The following is a 22,043-nucleotide window of genomic DNA, read 5'->3' on the forward strand; positions in this document are numbered from 1 at the left end:
GATTCACATGCATTTTGTTTACTGTCGTCGCTGCTTCAATCGTATCGGTAAAGTAACATCCCTTTGTCGGAGCGATGTCGCCAAAGTAGCACCCTATTCAACGGTGGTGGTGTTGCGTCTTCCACCCCGGACTGGTGTGGTGTGGAAATTCCAAATCGACCGTCGAGTTGATGCCGAACTTGCGCCGATTGCTATTGTCTCAGATATTGACGAGGGTCGTCGTCGATGGACAATGTACGTGATGGATATCGGCGGATTTGGCCATCGCTCTGCCGGAGAACAGTTAATGATGTCTCCCTTCCAATTCTCCCCCGAACCGGGAACCTTGACGCTAAAGGCAGGGGCGTTACGTAATGTGTATACCGAGCCTTACCGGAATTCCTTATGGTGTTTCAAAATGAGCAAAAGCTTACCTCATGACACGTTCCTAACCACATCAATTATCTAGGTTATCTTGCCGGTAACAAACGTAAATCATGAACAATGGTAATATATTTATAATAATGTATTTCAACTGGAACAAGATCACCATATCCATTCATGATCGATTTACAATAGTGCGGATTCATACATTATGAATTCAAATTGCACCACCTTTGCATTCACTTGATTTATAAATTGCGGAAACAACCTATAACCCGTCAAACCTATACAAAATGTATAATTGCATAAGGCAGACGGGTCCCAAATAATCCTCCACGCTAATCACCGACAAACAGCCATGAATGACCATCAATCCTTGCAATTTTTCCTCAAGCCAGGGCTGCTTACACTCACTTCGTTATAAAAATTATTTTTTTGAACCTTTGAAATAATTAGATTTTATGATGATATTTTGTATTATGTAGTTTTGAACCACTATGTGATAATAGTAACACTCTTTGAGTATCTTTCGATTTACTTACTGATCTTAATTCATCACTTGGAGTTGATTACCAACTGTTCACTTAACCTAGTACATACTATCATTTTTTGAGCTCACTTCATTTTCCTCGAACGTATGTGTCATTTTACCCACTGTTGTCCAAATGAAAACCATCACCACTCACGAAAAGCATATTTCACTCTCTTGATCGCATCTCGGAATAATGGACTCCAGTGCCACTTCAATAATTTATTTCGGAATGGATCAGTGTGACACCATCGAAGCTACGCATTTTGTGGTTTATGTCAGCCATTGTTCCGTCTTATCTCGAGACGAACTATCGGTCCTTTTTTTTAGCTATGACGTTAGTAAGGAAAATAAGAAACCAATAAATCTAGTGACATCCAAGCGACATGGCTTAAAGCTGAATGGAGCAGGAGCTGGAAGTTTTCTATGAACCAGCCAGCTATAAAGTGGACCCCACACGACAGACGTTTCGTCTTTATTTTCAACAATATTCTTGATGGGTTTTATCAATACGGAGCTGATCGTTACAAAATATGCCCAGGATCAAGCCCTGTCTGCTGCTGTTATTGAAGAGATGGAAAAAATGTGCGAAAATATTCAAACATGAAATCAAAAATTATGACAACCATAAATCATGTATCTTATGTTAGACCAATTTTAGAATACCACTCACCCCTCGTAGCGTGTTTTGTAATACCTAATAAATGTTTAGTAGGTTGTTCGACTGGTGTGTAGGCAGATTTAACAACAAACGGTAGACTGTTTTACCAACCGGTCAGCACTCGTGTTTTTTTTCAGTTACCTTGCGGACGTAATTTGTGATTAGCCCTGGTTCCTTTAAAATTGTCTCATTATTTATGAACGGCCTTTATATTTGAAAAAAACGTTTCATACTAATCTAGTGATGTCCGATGAATCGATTAACGAACCGAAAAATAAATTATGTTTAATCGATCTTTTAAATTTGTCGACCCTCTTAACGGAATCCCTTTATGAAGAGCTTTGAGTGTATTGGATTATTTCCTTTAAATTCCTTTATAATTGCTTATATTTTGACAGATACGCGTATTTCGTCTACTATTTGCAGACTTCATCAGTGCCAAGTGGTATTGAGTACTTGGTGAAGTCTGCAAGTAGTAGACGAAATACGTGTATCTCTCAAAAGATAAGCAATTATAACGGAATTTAAAGGAAATAAACCAACACACTCAAAACTCTTCATGTTTAATCGGTTATATCATACCAAGCAAGCATTAACATCTGCAGAAGATCTACACTAGGGTGCTTCATTCTGAAAAAAGTGATGAATTTCTGATGGGCCACCCTCCAGTTCGATTCATAGCCCCAAAATATGAACCTGTGCAAAAATTGGTAAAGATTGATGAAGGTTTAGAGGTCGCGCCAATGATTTGAAATTTGTATGGGAATTACTGTGGAAGAATTTAAAAAATCGCTTATATCGCTATAACTTTGCTTCTACTTGTCCAAATGTCGAAAAAATTTAGTATGTTATTGCTATGGCAATAAACAAAAAGCCTACAGTTGCTACGCTCAGTTTTGCAGCGTATCAAGAATTATAAAAATGTGAAAAAATGGCAAAATAGGGTAAATTGACAGATGAATATGTACAAGGCAACAACGCCAATTTCATCGCAACAACAACAGGCTTGTTGATCATTGTCATGACAACCACATATTTTTTTTTTTCAACGTTTGGACAACTACAACCAAAGTTAGAGCAATGTAAACGAAAATCAATAATTTCCCATACTAATTCACCAAAATCTCCATACAAAATCCAAATCATTGGCGCGACCTCTAAACCTTCATCAATCTTTACCATTTTTTGCACAGGTTCATATTTTGGGGCTATGAATCGAACTGGAGGGTGGCCTATCAAAAATTCATCACTTTTTTCAAAATGAAACACCCTAATCTACACCTATCATTGCAAACATGTTCTGCACTATCATTGATGAAAAATGACAGGACAGCAAACAAAAAATAATCGATTAGTTGTTAATCGATTAATTAAAAAATGGGACAACACTGATTTTTTGTGGTGTGATTGTTTTTATAAAAAAAATGCGCTGAACGTCAACTTTACCGAGCATATCCACAAAAACACCTTGCACACAGGGGGTATAAGCAAAGAGGTAACTCTAAAGGGCCACACACATTAGATCCGTTTGCGTTGCGTTGACGTAAATTTGACAGTTAGACAATAGATTTAGCCGACACTTTCCCGCAACGCGTCCGATCCGGATCTAATGTGCGTGGGCCTTAAGACTAGCAGGCAGGGCTCTACATTTTCGAAGCTCTAAAATGAACTCGTGTTTTGTTCCTCTCATACAATACGTGTTCGACGCTTCATTTCTATAACGCCTAGCTAGACTATCAGCAAGAAACGAAAATAAAAAAAGCAGGACGCTTAGAAGGAAAGGCTGGCTGTGGAAATTCTCGTCGTTGCTTTGCTCATCGCTTTCAATGTAACTAAGGTAACTAACGTCGATTTTCTAGTTAAACGAAACCTCATTATGGCTTTCAATCCCCTTTCACAAACACTCTATCACCGCTCTTTCAATTTGTTTAAAATGCGTTATGTCCCGTTTTCGATCATTTTTTTAGATAAATATATGGATGGAAGATAAATTAAAAATATTACGTGTAATCTTCAAGTGTTTTCTCGTGAGAAATGCTTTAAATTTGTTATTTCATTTTCCGTCATGTGCGTCATGAAACCTCTGTTTTTTTTTCCTTTGGTTTGTTTTTTCCGTCGATCTTGTTTTCCGTGCTGAGCACCAATGCTACCGACGCCAGGAAGGCAGCTCCCACACCTGGACCCTACCTATCGACCCATCAAACTCATGAACCAGGGACCAACGGCTTTACTTCCCATCCGAAGGAAGGCGTGATCAGAGATGTTATGCCTCAGAACATCCCGGCGGCGCCGACTGGGATTGAACCCAGGCATGCTGGGGTGAGAGGCAATCACGCTTACCACTACACCACCGGCGCCGTTATTAAATCTCTGTTGATGTGTTTCATGAAAGAAAAAACTATCAAGTCGAGCGCTCTTTCCCGTTTCACCGAAGCTTGAAAGGAAGACCAATGGAGCGACGTGAGAAAGAGAGACAAGCGATTGAACAATGCACGCCGACTGAGGTTCTAGAATGCTGCGAAGCTGTTCGACTTTAACAGAAAAAGAAAGCCAGCAGTCTCTTCGTCACATCGATTTGGTCGATAAAAGCTGATATTGTGACGCCCTGCTAGCAGTTCCCGAAGAAATGTGCTCAACTTTTTGGGTCAGCTCTGGTTCTATCTTCATTGATCGATTCTCATCATCGACTTTCTCTTTCGTTAATAACTTGAGCACATAACCGTTTCTTGATCTGGTTGACGTATTAGATGCTACATAAAAGCTTCCTTCATCGATCTGTGAGCAGAAAATAAGTGGGAATGTCTTTACATGGCCGTGGGGATGCAAAGAGAAAGTCGACGAAGAGAATCTTGTCAATGTTACTTAGGACCTAATGCAATGTTCAGCTTGAAATACGATCCAACGAAACCGGATGTTGTAGATCGGAGCTTTTTCGCAATTTTTAAACATTTCAATGAACGGGCCAAATCAATGTTGTTTACCAACAAAAGCGAAAATAGTAAAAGGCTCACCTTAAGCTGAAACTTAAACACGGCGAAAAGTGAAGGGCGACACCATGGTGGGTATATAAATGGTGATACAGCTTTGTCCCTATATAGGCGAGGAGGTCGCGGGTGGAAAAGTGCAAATTGTAAACAAACTCGGTCGCTGTCCCATACAAAAATCAAACATGGCTGAATCATGAATTTGACACATTAGAACACCTATATGTAGTCACCTTGGACGACACTTTTAAGGAAAATCATATATAACAAGGCGCATAGTATTGGCGAATTGTTGTTATCAAAAATGTTTGGTGCGATATAATTTCGCTTGCGAAATTTCATGATTTTTCACTTGCTTCAAATTTTACTTCGCTTCGATCTGTATATTAGGCCCAAATAATTTGTTTGGCTGTGTTGGGCCCGCTATCACGTAAGACATGTTGCCTACGCGATAATGACATCCTGTCTTTGGGCTGGATAACAGAGATAACAGTAGTGGCGAACTTTGTCGAAAATGTTTGGTTACTCATGTGCCTATTAATCCTGTCCTGCTTGACCGATTTCTGTATTCAATATTTGCTTCAATATTAGTAATATCAATTTGCTCGTGTGGAGCGTGCTTAAAGCATCTGTAAATAAATACTTTCTATCTTCCATCAATTTTCCAACTATACTCTAGCCCTCCCTATCATCGATAACAGAAGGGGTTGGAGATGATGTTGGGAGGATATCTGGTAGCTGCCATTATCGCAACGCATTTTGAACGTTAGAGAAAGAGAGTTGGGTGCGGGGTCATATGAAGTGGAAACCATTGCATCATGTCTAGCAAAATGAACGCAAAGACAAATACAGTGTGTGTCAGAACAATAGAACCAGCTAAAACCATATCTTTTTATCCAATGAGTTTTCATTAAATTTCCAAGGCTCTTGAACAAGCTAGTGTCCCATAGTTTTACAAACTGTGATACAATTTTATTGACAAACTTTTGAGATTTGGTTGACTATGCAATATTGGACATCTTTCACTCAACTGTTTCTCTGTGGGGGTGCGACACATCCAAATAAAAAAAGTTATATTCAAAATTTGACGATTAATAATTCTTTTTTTTAAATACACCGAAAATTAACCAATGTTTTATTTTTTAATATTTGATTCTTTTTCATGAAAGTCTGATTTTTTAAAATTGTTGCTCTATGATAAGATAATATTCGATTAACATACAAATCTGAATGAAAACAAATAAATAAATCACATTGTATAGCAGTTTGAAGACGACCTTCTATCAGCGAATTAAAAAAATAATATCCAATTAATTCCAGATTTTTCTAGCTTAGCATAAATTAGACACTATTCTCTTCAGGTTTTTTTTTTTAAATGTTCTACGGCATATTTCGAGTGGTAAGAAACGTCATTTAAAGCTGCTAGAATTTGTGATCCATTGATTCGATTGATAAAGAAAAAAATGAAACTGCTTAAATTAATTTATTTTTTTTAATAAACTTGCATTTAACCAAATCAACAATTTTGTGAATCAACTGCTGTGAATTTTTGTGGTTATATTCATCAGTGTTTTGAAAATTAATGGACAACTCTTTGTGTGAGTACATCAACAACATGAAATCAAACATTTTTTTAGTGAGGGACATCTAATATTACATATTCGACAACATCTCAGGAGTTTTATATCAAAGTTACGTGTAATTCTCTGAATTCTCTAATTTCTGAAGATCGAAGACACTTAGGTTGTTTCAAAAGTCCTGAAAATTTCGTAACGTTTGGTGGACAACAGAGAAACAATGTTTTAAATGTCAATAATATTTAAGGTGGCTCTATTGTTCTGACAGACACTGTATTATAAGATCTGTTGTTTGCTTCGGAAAGCGTTGAAAAAGAACAACATGGAAACAAAACTCTTCTTAGACGACACCATTGGATGAGTGGTAAGTGTAGCTGCCTCTCACCAAAGTGGGTCTGGGTTCGATCCCAGTCGAAGTAGTTACGATTTTCTGAGGCGAACGTGTTGATGGGTTCCAAATGTGGATTCTCTCTAGTGTAAGAAGAAGTAAGAAGAAGAATAATAATAATAAGAAGAAAGTAAAGGTTGTTTTTATTCAGTGCCTTAAATTGATCAAAATACAATTCCAATAAGTTAAATATGTGTGGGCTGCATAAATTATTTTTCAAAGTATCTGGCTCTTAGCGTCAGTGGAAACGACCGTAATCAATCTGTCAAAGTTTACCAGGCTTACCAACTTTGCTAGTGTACATAAAGCTATTTAAAGACACCTACCACAATTGAGTGATAATTGAAACTGTCCAGCGAACCGAAAAGACGCATCTTGGATACTGGTCTGGTAGTGGTAATCCTCAAACCCAACCCAAGGTAGGGTGAGGTCTGAGGAACAAATCCGGTAGGTAAAACGAAAAATAGTTGAGGTTTTCATATCGCTCGGAGCGAGGTCGTAGGATGCATTTTTGTCCGTGATCATTGAGAAACAGGAAGATTATGAAAATCTGTGGAAACACAACAGAAGAAATAGCTCACATAGCTCATGCTTATGATTAAAGTTTCCGGTGACTTTGAACAATGGCTGCTTAAACTCCGGTTGATTATTATTTTCCTGTGAATAATATATCAAATTAACATCGTGGGGTAATACGACTGTGTTGTGTTTAAGCTTATAGTTTTTAGATGTTGACATCATATGCTCAACACTCTACTTACGGTTAGTCCATTTTTATACTTTTCCGGTTCGGAGATAAGAGCAGTCCTATACTGTCGATAATATGTTCGTCCGTACAATTCAAGAGCAAATTTTCATTATGTCGTAAGTAACATTCGCACCAATCCGAGAAAAATAAAGTTTTGTTTTGATGACCGAAAAGTTATTCCTATTTCCAAGTAAACACATATAATCTCATAGTGATAGCAATGTTTAACATATTTAGCAGGGTTTTAATCATACAAATGCAAATCGCTAGCTTTCATGCTAAAAAATACTGGTTTTTGAGTCAAAAGTTATTATACGTCGTTTGGTGGCCCCTATTGTTACTTAAGTCAAAGTGTATTTACCAGGATATTCGGGAGAATTATCAATTACGTCTCCTTACGTGCAGCCCATTAATCATTTTAGGACTACCGAAATCATCTTAGCAACAAACAGTTCGATTTATTCACTTTAATAATGAGAAAGCGAAACGACGAACGTACACTTTTCACGGGTTTCTCAGCGCTGTTACTTAAGTCAAACGGCATCTCCATAGAAATTGGGTGACTTAAGTAACATCGAAAACTATTTTGATCGGAAGGTGATTACGTCAAAAAGCAATTTGGCTGGCAAATAAATTTAAAAATGGGATTTGATCCTATATTCGGACAGTATATAGTGTAATAGCAGGAGAATCGATTGACACTGATAGCTCGACTTTGTTTACCTTTGTTACATTCGACGTAATGAAAATTTGCTCTTGAATTCAACCTTACTATAGATTAAGAAGAATCGTTAAGTTAACATATTTTTCATAACCAAAGCTAGTGAAATGTTTACCTATTTCAGTGAGTAGGCTTCCATAATAAAAATTGTATGGTTAATTTGCTTAACGACGTGTTCGGGGTATCATCCAAACCATTTGTGGAATAGTTCAATGATTCGTTCGTTTATGGTAACTTTTTATTAGGGTTAGTTTTAGGTTACGGATAATCTTTAAAAATTCACTTTGTAAATTCACAGTAATCACTATGTAAATATAATTAAATTTAGTATAATTCAGTTGCAATTCACTTTAAGTGTTACCTGCTAAGCTTAAGGATGTAATGAAAGTCTGGTCAGTGATTTAATTACTAATTAATTGCAGTACGAGATTCTGATGATGTGTCTTTTAGAAAATTTTAATCAGTGTTGGGAAAATATCAAAACATCAAATTTCACCAAAGATCAAGATCACGCTTGATTTTCGTAGACAAACATCAACAAGTAAACAATTGCGATTGATATTGCAAGCTGTGATATCGCAGCTCAGAATATCAAGCTAACAAAACTCACCAGCTGCACATCTCTCCAAAATATGTTGAGATTGAGTTTCATGATTTTTGTTTTACACCCGACCACAACCGTAACATTCATAACGGCTGACAGTAGCCGCTTCGTGGCTGCCATGCGTGAAGAGAAAAACGAGATAGCATGATTATACCTTCTCTTTCTAAGAAAACGAGGTGCAATGGAATCATTGTTGCGTCGAATCAACTCTCAGCTTCATCTTTACACGCTTTGAATAGTCTCGCAATATCAAAGGAGTTTGTAAAATCAATATCAAGCATGATATTTTGCTCCAATATCACGCGTGATATTGAGAGTGTGTGAGAGCGGAAAAATATAAATTTGTTAATGATTATGCCATCACTGATTTTAATTTACCTTTTTCGCTGCTATTTGTTTACCCTTCATAAGCGTTGGAAAAGATCGCGATATTTCACGAAGTTCACCAAGGGAAAAGTTTGCGAGTCATAGTGAGTTTTGGTGAACTTTTCCAACACTGCCCTTCATATTGTTCAAATCTCATCTCTTTTCCTCTTTACTCACCACTACTGCATTTCTTCGCTGCACACAGCGTGAATATTTACGATTTTTTTGACAAAACTCAGGCAATCATTACAGCTCCTGACGCAGTAGGTCTCTTTTTTTATTCGTGTTGTTTTGAAATATCAAAAAGTCATGAGTCATGCAGTTGCTGCGCGGTGGTTGACACCGAACTACAGAGCGGTGCGTTGACGTGAACTTGCCAACATAAACAATGAGGTATCTTAAACTTTAATCGAAGTGTACGTATAATCTATATAGGATGCTGCACGCTGACGTCACGAATGAACGCGATGAACCCGCATTCATCAGTTTGACATCCAGTGGTGGTTTGTTTACCTATGCTTTTTAGGCAATTCAAGTGGATTTTAGGTTTTAAATATAAAGAACTAAAACATATGATATCCGACTATGTTCCTTTGAAAAATATTCCACGACAAAAAAATCTAAAAAAAAAAACATTTAATATTTTAATTTTTTTTAAGTCCATGTAAACAAACCACTGCCAGATGTCAAAAAATGTGAGGTTAAACCGACGGTGCAGCTCTCTATAACGATGCTTAATTTTATGATATATGTCATGATGTGATGCGTGATAATTTTGTAGCTTTAAATGACGTTAAAGGAATTTGAAAAAAAAAATATATTTAAGACTTGAGAGCAGTGTCTGTTTTTCTTATTTACCCCGAGATTTACCCTCACACGCACTGTTTATCGCTTCTACCCAGTGTACATGAATTGCATTTTTTTGAAAATCTTCGCTGTCAACGTACGAGTAAAATGAACAAATGAGTTCATTATCCATCGACGAATATACGCTTGAGTTTCCAACCCAAAATTGTCAAAACCTGAAACGATCCTCAGAAGCAAAAAAAAAAAAAAAAATCATTTTGCCATAAATGATTATTTTGAATATTATCGATTGCAGAGCCTAAAACCTCGATATTATCATCCATTTTCCAAAGGCAATAATCTCTTATCAATCTGAGTGAAAAAAAGCAACATAACACGTTCAACAACGGTATATTTGTGTAAAACGAAAATAATCATTTCGCATTTGATACTTAAAATCATCCCCACCAAGATGATTAGGAATATTGATAGGACAACAGAACAGGCAATAATGAATGCGCATCTTTGAATGAACAAAAACAATTGTTGACTTCGAAACTCAACGGTTGCCTTGATCAAGAGCATGTTATCATGTCAAAATTCAAATTCATGCAGGTAGTTGGTTTATCTTTCAAGGTTGCCATGAAACATTTTCAGCTTATTTGAGTGTAGAAGAAATGATTTTAATCAGCACTGGCTGAGAGGTCACTACGACTGTGAAAAACTAACGGAGGAACTGTACAAGGAAATAAGTGAAAAATCCTCTATTTTCTGGATGTGTAAAGGCTACCGCGACATTATGAGTAATGCTCGTTTTAAGAATGTTCTGACATCCATAAATGCTGCTGCGATGGAACTCAAAGATACGTACCAAAAAATATTTGAAGAAATGAAAAGTGAGATAAAGGTCAGCCTGATTGCAGAGATAATAAATTCTGGAACGCGCAAAAATTGGTCAACTTCAAAGTGGTGTATTTCTGTTAAAAATGCATAAACAACCTGAAATGCTGCATTTGGAAGTTGAGTGTATATACAATAAAAAATATATGGTTTTCACCGTTTGCTCTCCAGTTTTCAAAATGACGTCCAAGCTAGAGGAGCAGCGTGTCAAAATTTTGCTCGCGCAGCAAGAGAATCCGACGTTCTCACACACAAAGTTGGCAAAATTGGTGGATGTGGTCAAATAGACCGTGACAAACGGTTTAAAAGTGTTCAAGAGCGTCTGTCGACCGCCAGGAAGCCTAGAAGCGGCGGCAATCGTAATCCGGACGTGGTAGCGACGACGAAGAAGGTGGCGGTGAAATATACGCGGAATCCTAACGTCTCCATCCGGGACGTCGCTGGCAAGCTCAATGTCTCCCATACTACTGTGCAGCGGGCCAAGAAACGAGCCGGGTTGTCAACGTTTAAGAAGGTGAAGGTGGTGAACCGAGATTACAAACAAAACGCGTCGGCAAAGCAGCGGTCCCGAAAACTGTATACGAATCTGCTCACAAAGTTCGACGGTGTCGTCATGGACGACGAAACTTATGTGAAGGCGGATTAAAAGCAGCTTCCGGGACAGGAGTTTTATACCGCATCAGCAAAAGGGAAGGTGACTGAAAAACCATCAAACTATCGAAGTTCGCGAAAAAAATATCTCGTCTGGCAGGCCATATGCACGTGTGGTCTAAAAAGCGACATTTTCATTACTGCGGAGCGTTGTAAGATATCTACGTCCAGGAGTGCCTGGAAAAGCGGCTGCTACCATTCCTAAAGCAAAATAATAGACCTGTGCTGTTCTGGCCGGACTTGTTGAGCTGCCACTATGGGAATAAGGAAATCGAGAGGTACGATGCGACCACAACCCTCTTAACAGCCCAGAACTCCGCCCTACACGGAGACCAAATTCGTTAAGTTAAGATAACAATCCTAATAGTTACTTTCACATGGAAAAATATTGTTGTTTGAAAGAAATCTATAGTTATTCCAACATTAATTTGACCGTCAACTCAATCATATCTACCTAATAGATTCAACTTTTCATCTTATACTCAATTCAACTATAATTTGATCAGTTATAACAACCGTCAAATGTAATTTATTTATATAATTTGGTTTCAAGTGATCATCATAAATCCACATACTTTTAACTTGTGATGCGTAGAGCAGGCCATAAGATAGCTGGCTCTCACGCAGATGAACACGGTTCAAATCTAAGTTGAATGTTCTTGTTCACTTTTTTATGATTTTGCAGTCGTGTTTTTGAGATCGATAAAGAAGCAAAACAAACTTTATTTAATATGTCGATAATGAAGAGCAGTTTGTTTAATGAACATTGTAAAACAATAGTTTTCTTGAATCAACTAACGCATAGTTGTATTTTGAAGTTTGGCGTTTGTTCATCTACTGAAAAATATAGTTGAGCCAACCGAGGAGCCAACTATGGACTATAGTTGTTGCCCTCTATATATAGTCAAATCAACTATAGTTTCGGGTTATCTCTAAAAGAATTGAACAATATAGTTATTTTGACCGGAAAAATAATTGCGTCTGCTATAATTTGTTCTCCGTGTATCGAACGGTATTGGGCCTTGGTCAAACGGAATATCAAAAAAACTAATAAATTCATGAAAAATGAGCAGCAGTTTAAATCTAACTGGCATTCTGCGGCGAATAAGGTCGATGAGACCACTGTGCAAAATTTAATAAACCGATTATCGGATTTTCTTGAAATTTTAATGAGTTATGATATACAATTTTTTTTTTTATTTAATTTCGTCTCCCACCCCGTATGCCTGCACTTTTTTTTTCACTCCACCTATCAAATTTTGTACACCCGATTTTTGCAGTGTTTTTATTGTTTTTACCTAAATTTTCTTCAACTCCAGCTCTGTTTTAATAAATCCTGATGAATGTGGGGGTATTAGTGGAATACCTGTATAATGAGAGAGAGAGAGAGAAGGATTAGTATTTTCCATTTAATTCCTCTACTTTATTTGCTTATCCTTGACAGATACGCGTATTTCGTCTACAATGTGCAGACTTCTTCAGTGTTTTGTACTAATACTCGAGTATTAGTACAAGACACTGAAGAAGTCTGCACATTGTAAACGAAATACGCGTATCTGTCAAGGATAAACAAATAAAGAAGTGGAATTAAATGGAAAAAACTAATCCTTCTCTCTCTCATCTGTTTTAATAGTTTTCGGATGTTTGCAAAGTTTTGGCATCATAATTGCCCAGAATTTTTCAATTGGGTGAAGTTCCGGTGAATTTGGTTCGTTCATATATTTTGGCAAAAAATTGACTCCGTTGGCTCGGTACCACTCCAACACGTTTCGAGCGCAGTTGCAAGATACTAGATCAGGCCAAAACAGAGTTGATCCTTTGTGTTTCCTTATGAATGGCAAGAGACGCACTCTTCCGTGTAAATCGCACAGTTGATTGTTCCGCAAGTGATGAAGAAAGCGCTTATTTCACCACATCCGCAAATCGCCTGGCAGATCAGGAACTTCTTAGCAAATTTCGATAATTTCTTCTTTCGAACATCTTCCGGAACATCGAACTTAGACTTCCCTAATAAAAAAATACCTTACCCGAACGATAACCCAAATGGTTGAACTCTTCCACGAATGGTTTGGATGATACCCTGAACACGTCTTTAAACAAAATAACCATACAAATTTTATTAGGGTTGTCAATGAAATATTTTTGCCCAGGAAGTTGACGGAGGTCGACCTTGACGTAAGTTCCGTCATCCATTACGATGCAACACGATTTGGTGAGCTACTTCGTGTAAAGTTTTCGGGCGCGGGTTTTCGCAGTGATGTTTTGCTTTTCATTCCGGTTTGGGGCTTTTTGCACCTTGTAAACATGGAAAGCAGCACGGTGATACCCGTCTATAAACTGACATCCATCAGTAGGGCGATCACACAAACTACACATACTGATTAAGGTGATGCGGCACGTCATGCAACAATGGCTGTCTCTACAATCATTAAATAAACGTGGTTTGGTATGCGTACGAAAGACATCTTCCTACAAAACAGTAAATTACTAATTACATACCTTAAAAAATCTGCCTGAATTGTATGAATAAGATCTGGATACATATTTTAATACTTTTTCACCAAAATATTGCCACTTCATTCATGCATTGGTAATATTTGCATTAAAAAGTACGATCAGTCGATTTTGTTTTGCACAGGGCATGAAATTGCAATAACTGTTTTCACTAGCTTTCACTTCTCAGAACCACACTAAAAACAATTACGACACGTGCTTCTGCAAGCACTTTCAAGTTAATTCACTTTTAAAGACGACACTTACTTAAATAATATCATTTGCATCGTTAAAAACGCGAACCGCGAATAAACTGAAACTGTTTTGTTTACCTTTTTTCTACACACTGCATTACGAAGGTGTGTGTGCGAATCATCGATCATCGTGTCCAGTGTTGTCGATTTAATTGAAACAAAGTGTGTAAAACAATGCTTTTATTGCTTTTGAAGGTGCTTAAACTGTGTTCAATTTAGAAACCATCACTAATTAATGTTGAAAACAATTTCTTATTTTGTTTCTCAAGACAAAAAAATGAAAGTCAATGAACCTAGAAATCTTCTATAGAAAACATATGTATCGTCATGGTTGCACTGCTCAAAGCCATCAGCTGATACGCAAAAGGCGGCAAAAGGATGATTCAAAAACAAAAACATACACGATAAGAAAAAATATCCATCGGTCAGTTCATTTTTGCCTACTTTTGACTTTGAGTATAATCATGTTGAGTATAATCATATTCACCTACTTTTGGGTACAACTAACTATTTTTGGGTAGAAGCGAATTGTCAATTCCACACTAGTTGAACACAATCTTCGACCCACATTACCTACTTTTGGCTTCCTGCAATATAGTGCCGAGATTTGTGAAAATGAGTCGCTTTGGGATCTTTTTTCTTACCGTGTATCTGGAGGTTTGAGCTCTGTAATCACTTTTGGATAGGTCGTATGTCACCAAAGTGTACAAAGTGTGATGTTGAATCAATTAACTACTATGATGACTTGACATGTTGGTCTTGTTGGCTAGGCGCATAAATATTTTCTGTATAGGAAGGGGTATCCTGGGAGGTGGTAGGTCGATATTATTGGCCAATTGAATAGAAATGTAGTGATAGTCTCAATATTGGATGATAAAGAGATATCTTTATCTTTTTAAAAACGAAGGTTGAAATTTATAGTAAGATGGACATAACTTATTCTATACATTTCTTATTTTTTATTAACTGTTACACATTTTACCTAATAATAACGAACTCTAGCAGCTATGTTTACGGTAGTTACGGTAGTGCACGATGTACACTCACACCACTACAGCATCAATGATAATCAATTCACTGACACATAGAAAGGAAAGAAAAAAAAGCAAAAAACGCGTGACGTATCGTATCACCTTAATATCGAGCCCTGATGATAATCCCAACTCCTGGTTTCGATCTCTGGTTGGCGCAATAAAACTGTTATCAGCGTTTTTTCTTGAAGACTGAAAAACCGATACAAAATTATCCAATCATCACTCCAGTCGAATATATCGAACTATTTGAATATTTTAACGTATTTTGAACAGTTCCGAAGAAAGTAACCACTGTGTACTGGCTGCGTAATCTCTGAAAAGATGTTAACTATGAGCAGTACAAGTACAGCAGTGTAAATTTCTGAAAGTCAATCGTTGATGTGGGCGCCCCTGGCGAGGGCCACTTTTGGCAACCCCTCACTACGCCCCTGCCTCGGAGATACATGCATACTTTCACATGATGATTACTGTATCATCAAAAAGGTTCATCAGGCTAATAATTTTATGTATTTATTTATTTCGTCAACCGTCGTAGAGTAGTACATATTCGAATACAGTTTTTTTTTTCTTAAATTTATTTATTTATTCCGTCAACTTTAAAAAAGAGGTTAAAAATATAATTTTGTCTTTATAAAAATTAAACAGTGTCAGCTTTCCTATTTTTTTATGAGTTATAATGCCTTATGTATGTATGTATGTAAGGTAGCCACCATCCCTTCGAAGATCTTGTCTTGTATGCAGCTCCACTTAATAGCAAGATCAATTTGAGCTACCGATCTGAATTCACAATATCGCTGTATGAAGGGCCAAAAACGGTGGGGTGGACCCGTAAGCAGAGGCACTTACGCGAAATCCACGGGAATTTAAGAATCTCCTTCCAACGATACGATCCAACAAATCGAATAACGCAATTCGCAATACTTATTAAGCTTCCTACAGGATGGTTTGTTAAGAAGGGCGCGTCAATCTCCATGAAACTGTTGGAGTAGAATTCACACCATCACAATCGAATCGGTAGGATAAAGAAAATGATAGTGTTTATTCCCTCCTAGACTCCGGTTGTCATACCACTCCAATCGTCCAGTTCCAGGTCAAATGATACCCTGATGCTCCCTCCCAATCCAGTATTTATTCATATATATAGTAAATATATGTAATGGAGAAATGAAATATATCAGAACATCAAAATACGTAATAATGAAAATACATTTATATGGATACAAAAAACTGGTGTTCCGCAATGAAAATAATAATTATTTTACATACAATATGATGCAGCTCTATGTCTCCTCAGCTCCAAATAAGGAAGATGTAACCCTGAAATTTCCAGGTTATATTATGCAAATAAATATTTTTAGCTAGAATGATACTTGATATGTTTGTGTTGTGTTATGTTGTGGGAGAGCTTTTGATTAAACCCATGATATTCTGCTCATTAAGCAAAACCGATCCCTCTAAGGTTATCGAGCATCTCAAAACCAAAACACTAGACGGCAAAACATGATTAAGCCCTCACCTGGTATGTAATGAACAACAGAAATACGCGATAATTCATATATTTTCAGCATATGATGCAATATCACAGCTGTTGATAAAAGGAACGGATCCCATCTTATTTAAGACCTGGATGACCTGAAATGTGTGTAACCGGGTTAATACTTATTTAAATGTAATGTAATATTGAAAATGCGTTATAATGCCATGTAACAAGATACAATAAACACAAGATTTTTACGAAACAGCTAATGAACGATTCAGATTTCTTTTCAAGCTGGCACTATGCTTCCCTGGAGCCGCTCATAATAGCTAACATTAAGAATTAAGTATTATAAAATGTAATTTACAATAATATTAAATGATGTAAAGTCAATAATGAAAGATATGTACTACTATAAACACTATACATATACGATAACCAATAGCTAGCTTAGCTTAGATTGACTGTACATATCAATGGTTGCTACTCCGTGATTGATCAGAATCAGTGAAATTGTACAATGAATCAACTGAATGGGGCTGGGAATGACCGTCCATTCTCATTGTACAAGTTTCAGTGACTCCATATGTTGTAGATCAATAACGGCGCCGTCCACGTCCTTGCAATCAGGTGGGAGTAGGGAAGGAATATTAGAGTGACATTTGTTGTTTGTGGGCCGTGTTTACCTCTGCACCCCAACAAAAGACACAGAAAAGGAGATTTTGTTAGTAAGTTGGGTTCGTTGGATCAGGATTCACCTTGATAAGTGATGCGACCATGGTTTTAAATGAATCAGTGTTATCATGCATTATACTTGGATTTGCCCGAAGCCAAAACCAAATGGTGTATTATTGGGCCTTATTTCGGGTGTCACACACGGTGATAAGCAAGTGATACTCAGAATAAGAGCCGTGATTACCGTACAAATCAAATGGGAATCACTTCACCGTGACGACAAATGACAACTTTTCACCGTGATGCGACACCCGTAATAAGCCCCATTATAATATAAATCTGCAGACGTTCCATCATCGAAATGCTGAAAATAAACTTAGAACATGAGCATGAGCAAAATTGATCGCCCGCGACTGCCAACACCAAAGCTAGCTGAAAACCAATTCAAACAAATCAAATCAACAGACAAAACCAGGGTGAAAGCTGTAAGAGTGAATCATTACAGTATAAATCTAGTGATGTTCCGTCATCAAAGAGCTGGAAGAAACTCAAATAATTTAAATCAATAGATCCAGTCTGAATGAAGGCTGCAAAAAGAGAATAATTATACAGCAATGACCCCATTTTGTCAGCTAGCAAAGTATGTGTACCTTAAACATTCATCTTGAAGGAGGAAGGTATGAAATTACAATTATGTGGAATTATTGAAAAATAACAGTCTGATGCGTGGATAGATTGACAGGATCGGGTCATAACTGTAATGTGAATATTAGGAAGATTTATCATCATCAAACTATTCTTGAATTGACCTGGAAGAATGCTTGTGAATAATTGTTATACAGATAAATTAAATTGATAAACTAAATGGTTCAAACAACAACTCCAGCCTGTAAAAGCTGAAAATAGGGAATCTTTACAATGTGGATCCCCACGGTCCTCTACTCAGTAAGCAAAAGCGGCAGCCACCAGGCTAGTCGAGCTGCTCAATTTAAATATTGAAACCTTATTTTGTGAAGTTCTTAAGAATACCGATTGAAACACAATGTAAACAAATAAAAGTTAAGAGTCTCATCCGAATCAAATGATTCCAAACGATACGCATTCATAGAAATTAAGTTTAAATAGACAAAAGTAGAAAAAAGGAACAATCTCACCAAATCAGTCCAACTGAATCCCTTGCAAGCAGCTGCTTGGTGTAGTAGCTCCGATCATAGACCCGCCCTACGGGGATCAATCCTCTGGTCGAATGTAGTCGATTGCTCCATGACGCGAACACGAAGCGACCGCTCACAAAATCATACAACGCGTAAACAAACTGAAATCAAAAACTATCACACGCGACGCCACAAATTTCTGTACCGGGAGCACAAGCGAAGAAAAAAACAAACAACGCAGATAGCGACGCAAACATGATGCAACACGTTTTCTTTTTCGATTCCAAAACTTCTCGGAAAGCGAGAAAACCACCAATCACACACGTATAACCGTCCGGGAGGCAGAGTGCCAGCGCTAATCTGGCAAAGTCAGCGAACGCACGCACAAAACAGAAACAAACTTATACACAACCGTATCCGAACAGGTTCGAAGCTGAACTGTTATGAGTTATAATGCCTTATGGAGTAAAAATATTGTTTTAGTTTATGCCGCGACATTGTAAAGTCAATGGTTTCGCAGTATTGATTGTAATAGGCCATCATGCGGTTTAATCAACAATCAATACGAAACTAACGATTTTAAATTGGCTCACTACTTGACTAGCCTATTGGTCCCAAGCAAGCGATTAACGTACCACATTCTAGTTGAAATTCTAATACTACGCAATGTTTGTTTTGATTCGCATGAAAGTTTGACAGATAAAATGAGGGATTATTAGTTTTTCCTATATTTCGAGGGGTGAATCGATTAGCTAGGGACCGAAGAGAGTACCAGAGCTGAGCCAAAAAGTTGAGCACGTTATTTCGGGACCTTCTAGTCTTAGAGCTACCTCTATGGCCCATATTTTGTATAATTTGTGCGATGATGTTTTATGGCAAATAAATTTCGATTTCGGAGTTGCCGAGTAGGTGCATGCAAATTTTGATAAAAGTTCTGCTAAGTTAACGCGCTGCGAAACGATATCGTTTACAAATGAAACCATTGCATATTCACGACGCTCTTTTAATGTTTGTATGTTTATAAGCATGCAGCGTGCTTCATATGATAGAAGAGGAAATGATGTCCAACCTAATTTACGAAGAGCATATAATAGAAATTGTTTTTTGTACGGATTCTAATCTTTCTTCGTGCGTGATTGAAAAAGGAGACCATACAATGCTGCAATATTCCAGTATTGACCTCACATAGGCAATATATAGTGTTTTAATTGTGTATGGGTCCTGAAAGTTATAGCAAAAGCACTTTGATAAAGTCTAGCATGTTATTTGCCCTGTGAATAATTGTGTTGTAATGGTCTATGAAAGTTAGTTTAGAGTTTAAGATAATTCCTAAATTCCTAACTCTTTCACCTTTTTCTTCATTTTGTTTTCCTAGTGCAATTGAAATGTTTGAAGTTGTTCTTTTCCTGCTAAATGATATTAAGTTGCATTTTTTTACATTAAATTCTAGTAGACTTTTTTGCACCATATGTAGAATATGTGTATTTCATTCCGGAATATATTCTTCATTTCTTATTTCCAAAAAGAGCTTCATGTCGTCGGCATAAATAAGAAATTTTATTTTTTTATGAGAATGAAAGAAATATTGTTTACGTATAGAATAAAAAGAAGAGGTCCCAAATGAGAGCCTTGAGTGACTTGAATTCGACTCGATTTCTTTCCGTTGAATTTAATTATTTGTTGGCGGTTAGTTAAATATGATTCGAAAGTTTAGGAATGCAAGAAATAATGGCTATACCACGATAATTACGTACGTCATATTTTCGGACAGATTTAAAGATAGGCACTAGGAATGAGCTTTTCCAAATTTTTGGGAAGGTTCCAATGCACTGAAACAGAATCTCTATTTACATCAATAAGTCTACTTGTCTTGTCTATCGGTATGTTAAAAAAACGCACACTACAAAAGTACGAACCGATGCTAGAACGAAACGTGATAGACCTTGTATGTTTATTATATGCGATTTTTTTCTTCTTCTGTTCTCTATCTTTCCAGGATCAGATGACAATGTTCAATTATTTGGACACAATCCTGGTGTTTGTGGTGCCATTTACGGTAATTGTAATCCTAAATACATTTACCGCATTAACCGTGTGGAAATTTGCCGGCGTACGGCGAACGATGACGATGCCACGAAGGTAAGCAGCTTAGTTGAAAGAACAGCACATCCTCATTTCCGTGGGCAAATCAGCGTTCATGATTTATAAACGTCTATCGTTGCTTGTTTTGTCGATGTCCATATATTTATCGATAAGCTATTTATGAACGCTACCATCCATATTTCCCCCCTACAGTTTTGGTGGAATACGAGAGTCTCGGCGTCACCAGCTTCAGCACCAGCTCAACCCTTCTTGCTCGAATTCACAGATTCTGAATGGGAGCCTTGCTGTTCAGCAAGTCCATCACTACAGTAAGTTGGTTTGTGGCAACCGGTTTTTGATGTGATGGTGGATTTCCGTTGATTAGACGTGAATGATTGGGCCATTATATGCCTTTTTGTGTGGTTCTTTCCGCTGAATGGAGGAAAATTAGTATGCGTGGGTGTAATATAAATGATGCCATCAAGAAAATGTTCAAATGTTTTGTGTATTTCGTATTTTCAGGTAGAGGTCGTGTAGCAAATTCACAGATAAAGGTAACTAAAATGTTACTGATAGTTTCCACCGTTTTTGTTTGCCTCAATCTACCGAGCTACGCAGTAAGAGTGAAAATATTTCTTGGGGTAAGTTGAATCCAACAGCAGCTGTAGAGTGATTTGTAACTACCAGAGATTTATGAAATACTTTAGCTGATTAACCTACGATTTTGTTAGAATTTCGAATGCAAATGTACATCTCATCCATTCTACAAAATATTTCACGGGCTTAGAATCTATATACCTAATATCAGAGTGATTGCACTACCCATGTTTGCATCATCTAATTTATTATCACTCATTCATTTTCAGAGAGTTCAAACATCATTCGTCGTTCACGACAGCCTGAGGTAAACATTGAAAACAGCAAATTATGTGTATCAGTTCAAATCGCACGTGCGATATAACTTTATTGAGTGTATATACATATTATGCGAACATGATATGGGTTCAAGGCAGCTACAGTAGCCAGCGTGACTTGGTATGTTACCGTGCGGTTAAGGAAACTTACACGGTTTATGTTAATTTTATTGTGTTTTGCGTACATTTTGTGCAACAAATTTGATTCGCAATACATATTTCTCCAAAAAAGTAGAAGGGTCTGTGCCTAGGGGCACGAACGGAAGCTTGACGTAGGACCGCAAGTGGACGGAACAAATGTGAAGAGCATTTCGTTCTTTTAATTGATCAATTATCTATTATCTCAACTCTTTCCGTTTTTGAATTGTAGGCGTACCAAATTTGTAGTAATCTTTTTCAAATAGAAATTTAAGATTAAGAGAATCAATCAAAATCACTTGCACTGCACGCCTGATTCCAAATTTGGTTACAAGATTACAACTCCCGAGAGCATTTTGTGTAGTCGTTGGGGGTTGTGATTCTGGACAAACAAGCTCAGATAAATTCTATTCCACCTCTTAACTGATGTAAGCTTGATGGCCCTGAAAAGGGCCGTTTTATTGAAGAGGACATCCATGGCCACTTACGCTTGGCGTGTTTAGTGTAGGTGACAGCATCACGGACCTCATTTTCCAGGAACACC

The 22,043-nt window shown here is 37.2% G+C and overlaps 1 protein-coding gene across 1 annotated transcript in view; it reads left to right on the top strand.

Annotated features, from left to right (window-relative positions):
- The window catches only part of LOC135709212 (growth hormone secretagogue receptor type 1-like), a 98,532-nt gene that overhangs the window by 20,150 nt on the left and 56,339 nt on the right, over positions 1-22,043 (top strand). The window contains exons 2-4 of the mRNA XM_065231455.1: positions 20,362-20,504; positions 20,661-20,776; positions 20,970-21,088. Of these exons, the coding sequence (XP_065087527.1) occupies positions 20,362-20,504; positions 20,661-20,776; positions 20,970-21,088 (378 nt within the window). The remainder of the gene's footprint in view (positions 1-20,361; positions 20,505-20,660; positions 20,777-20,969; positions 21,089-22,043) is intronic.

This window comes from Ochlerotatus camptorhynchus, unplaced genomic scaffold, assembly GCF_037179485.1.
Source record: "Ochlerotatus camptorhynchus isolate MF236.1 unplaced genomic scaffold, CSIRO-AGI_Acam_v1.1 ptg000033l, whole genome shotgun sequence".
Taxonomy (NCBI): domain Eukaryota; kingdom Metazoa; phylum Arthropoda; class Insecta; order Diptera; family Culicidae; genus Ochlerotatus; species Ochlerotatus camptorhynchus.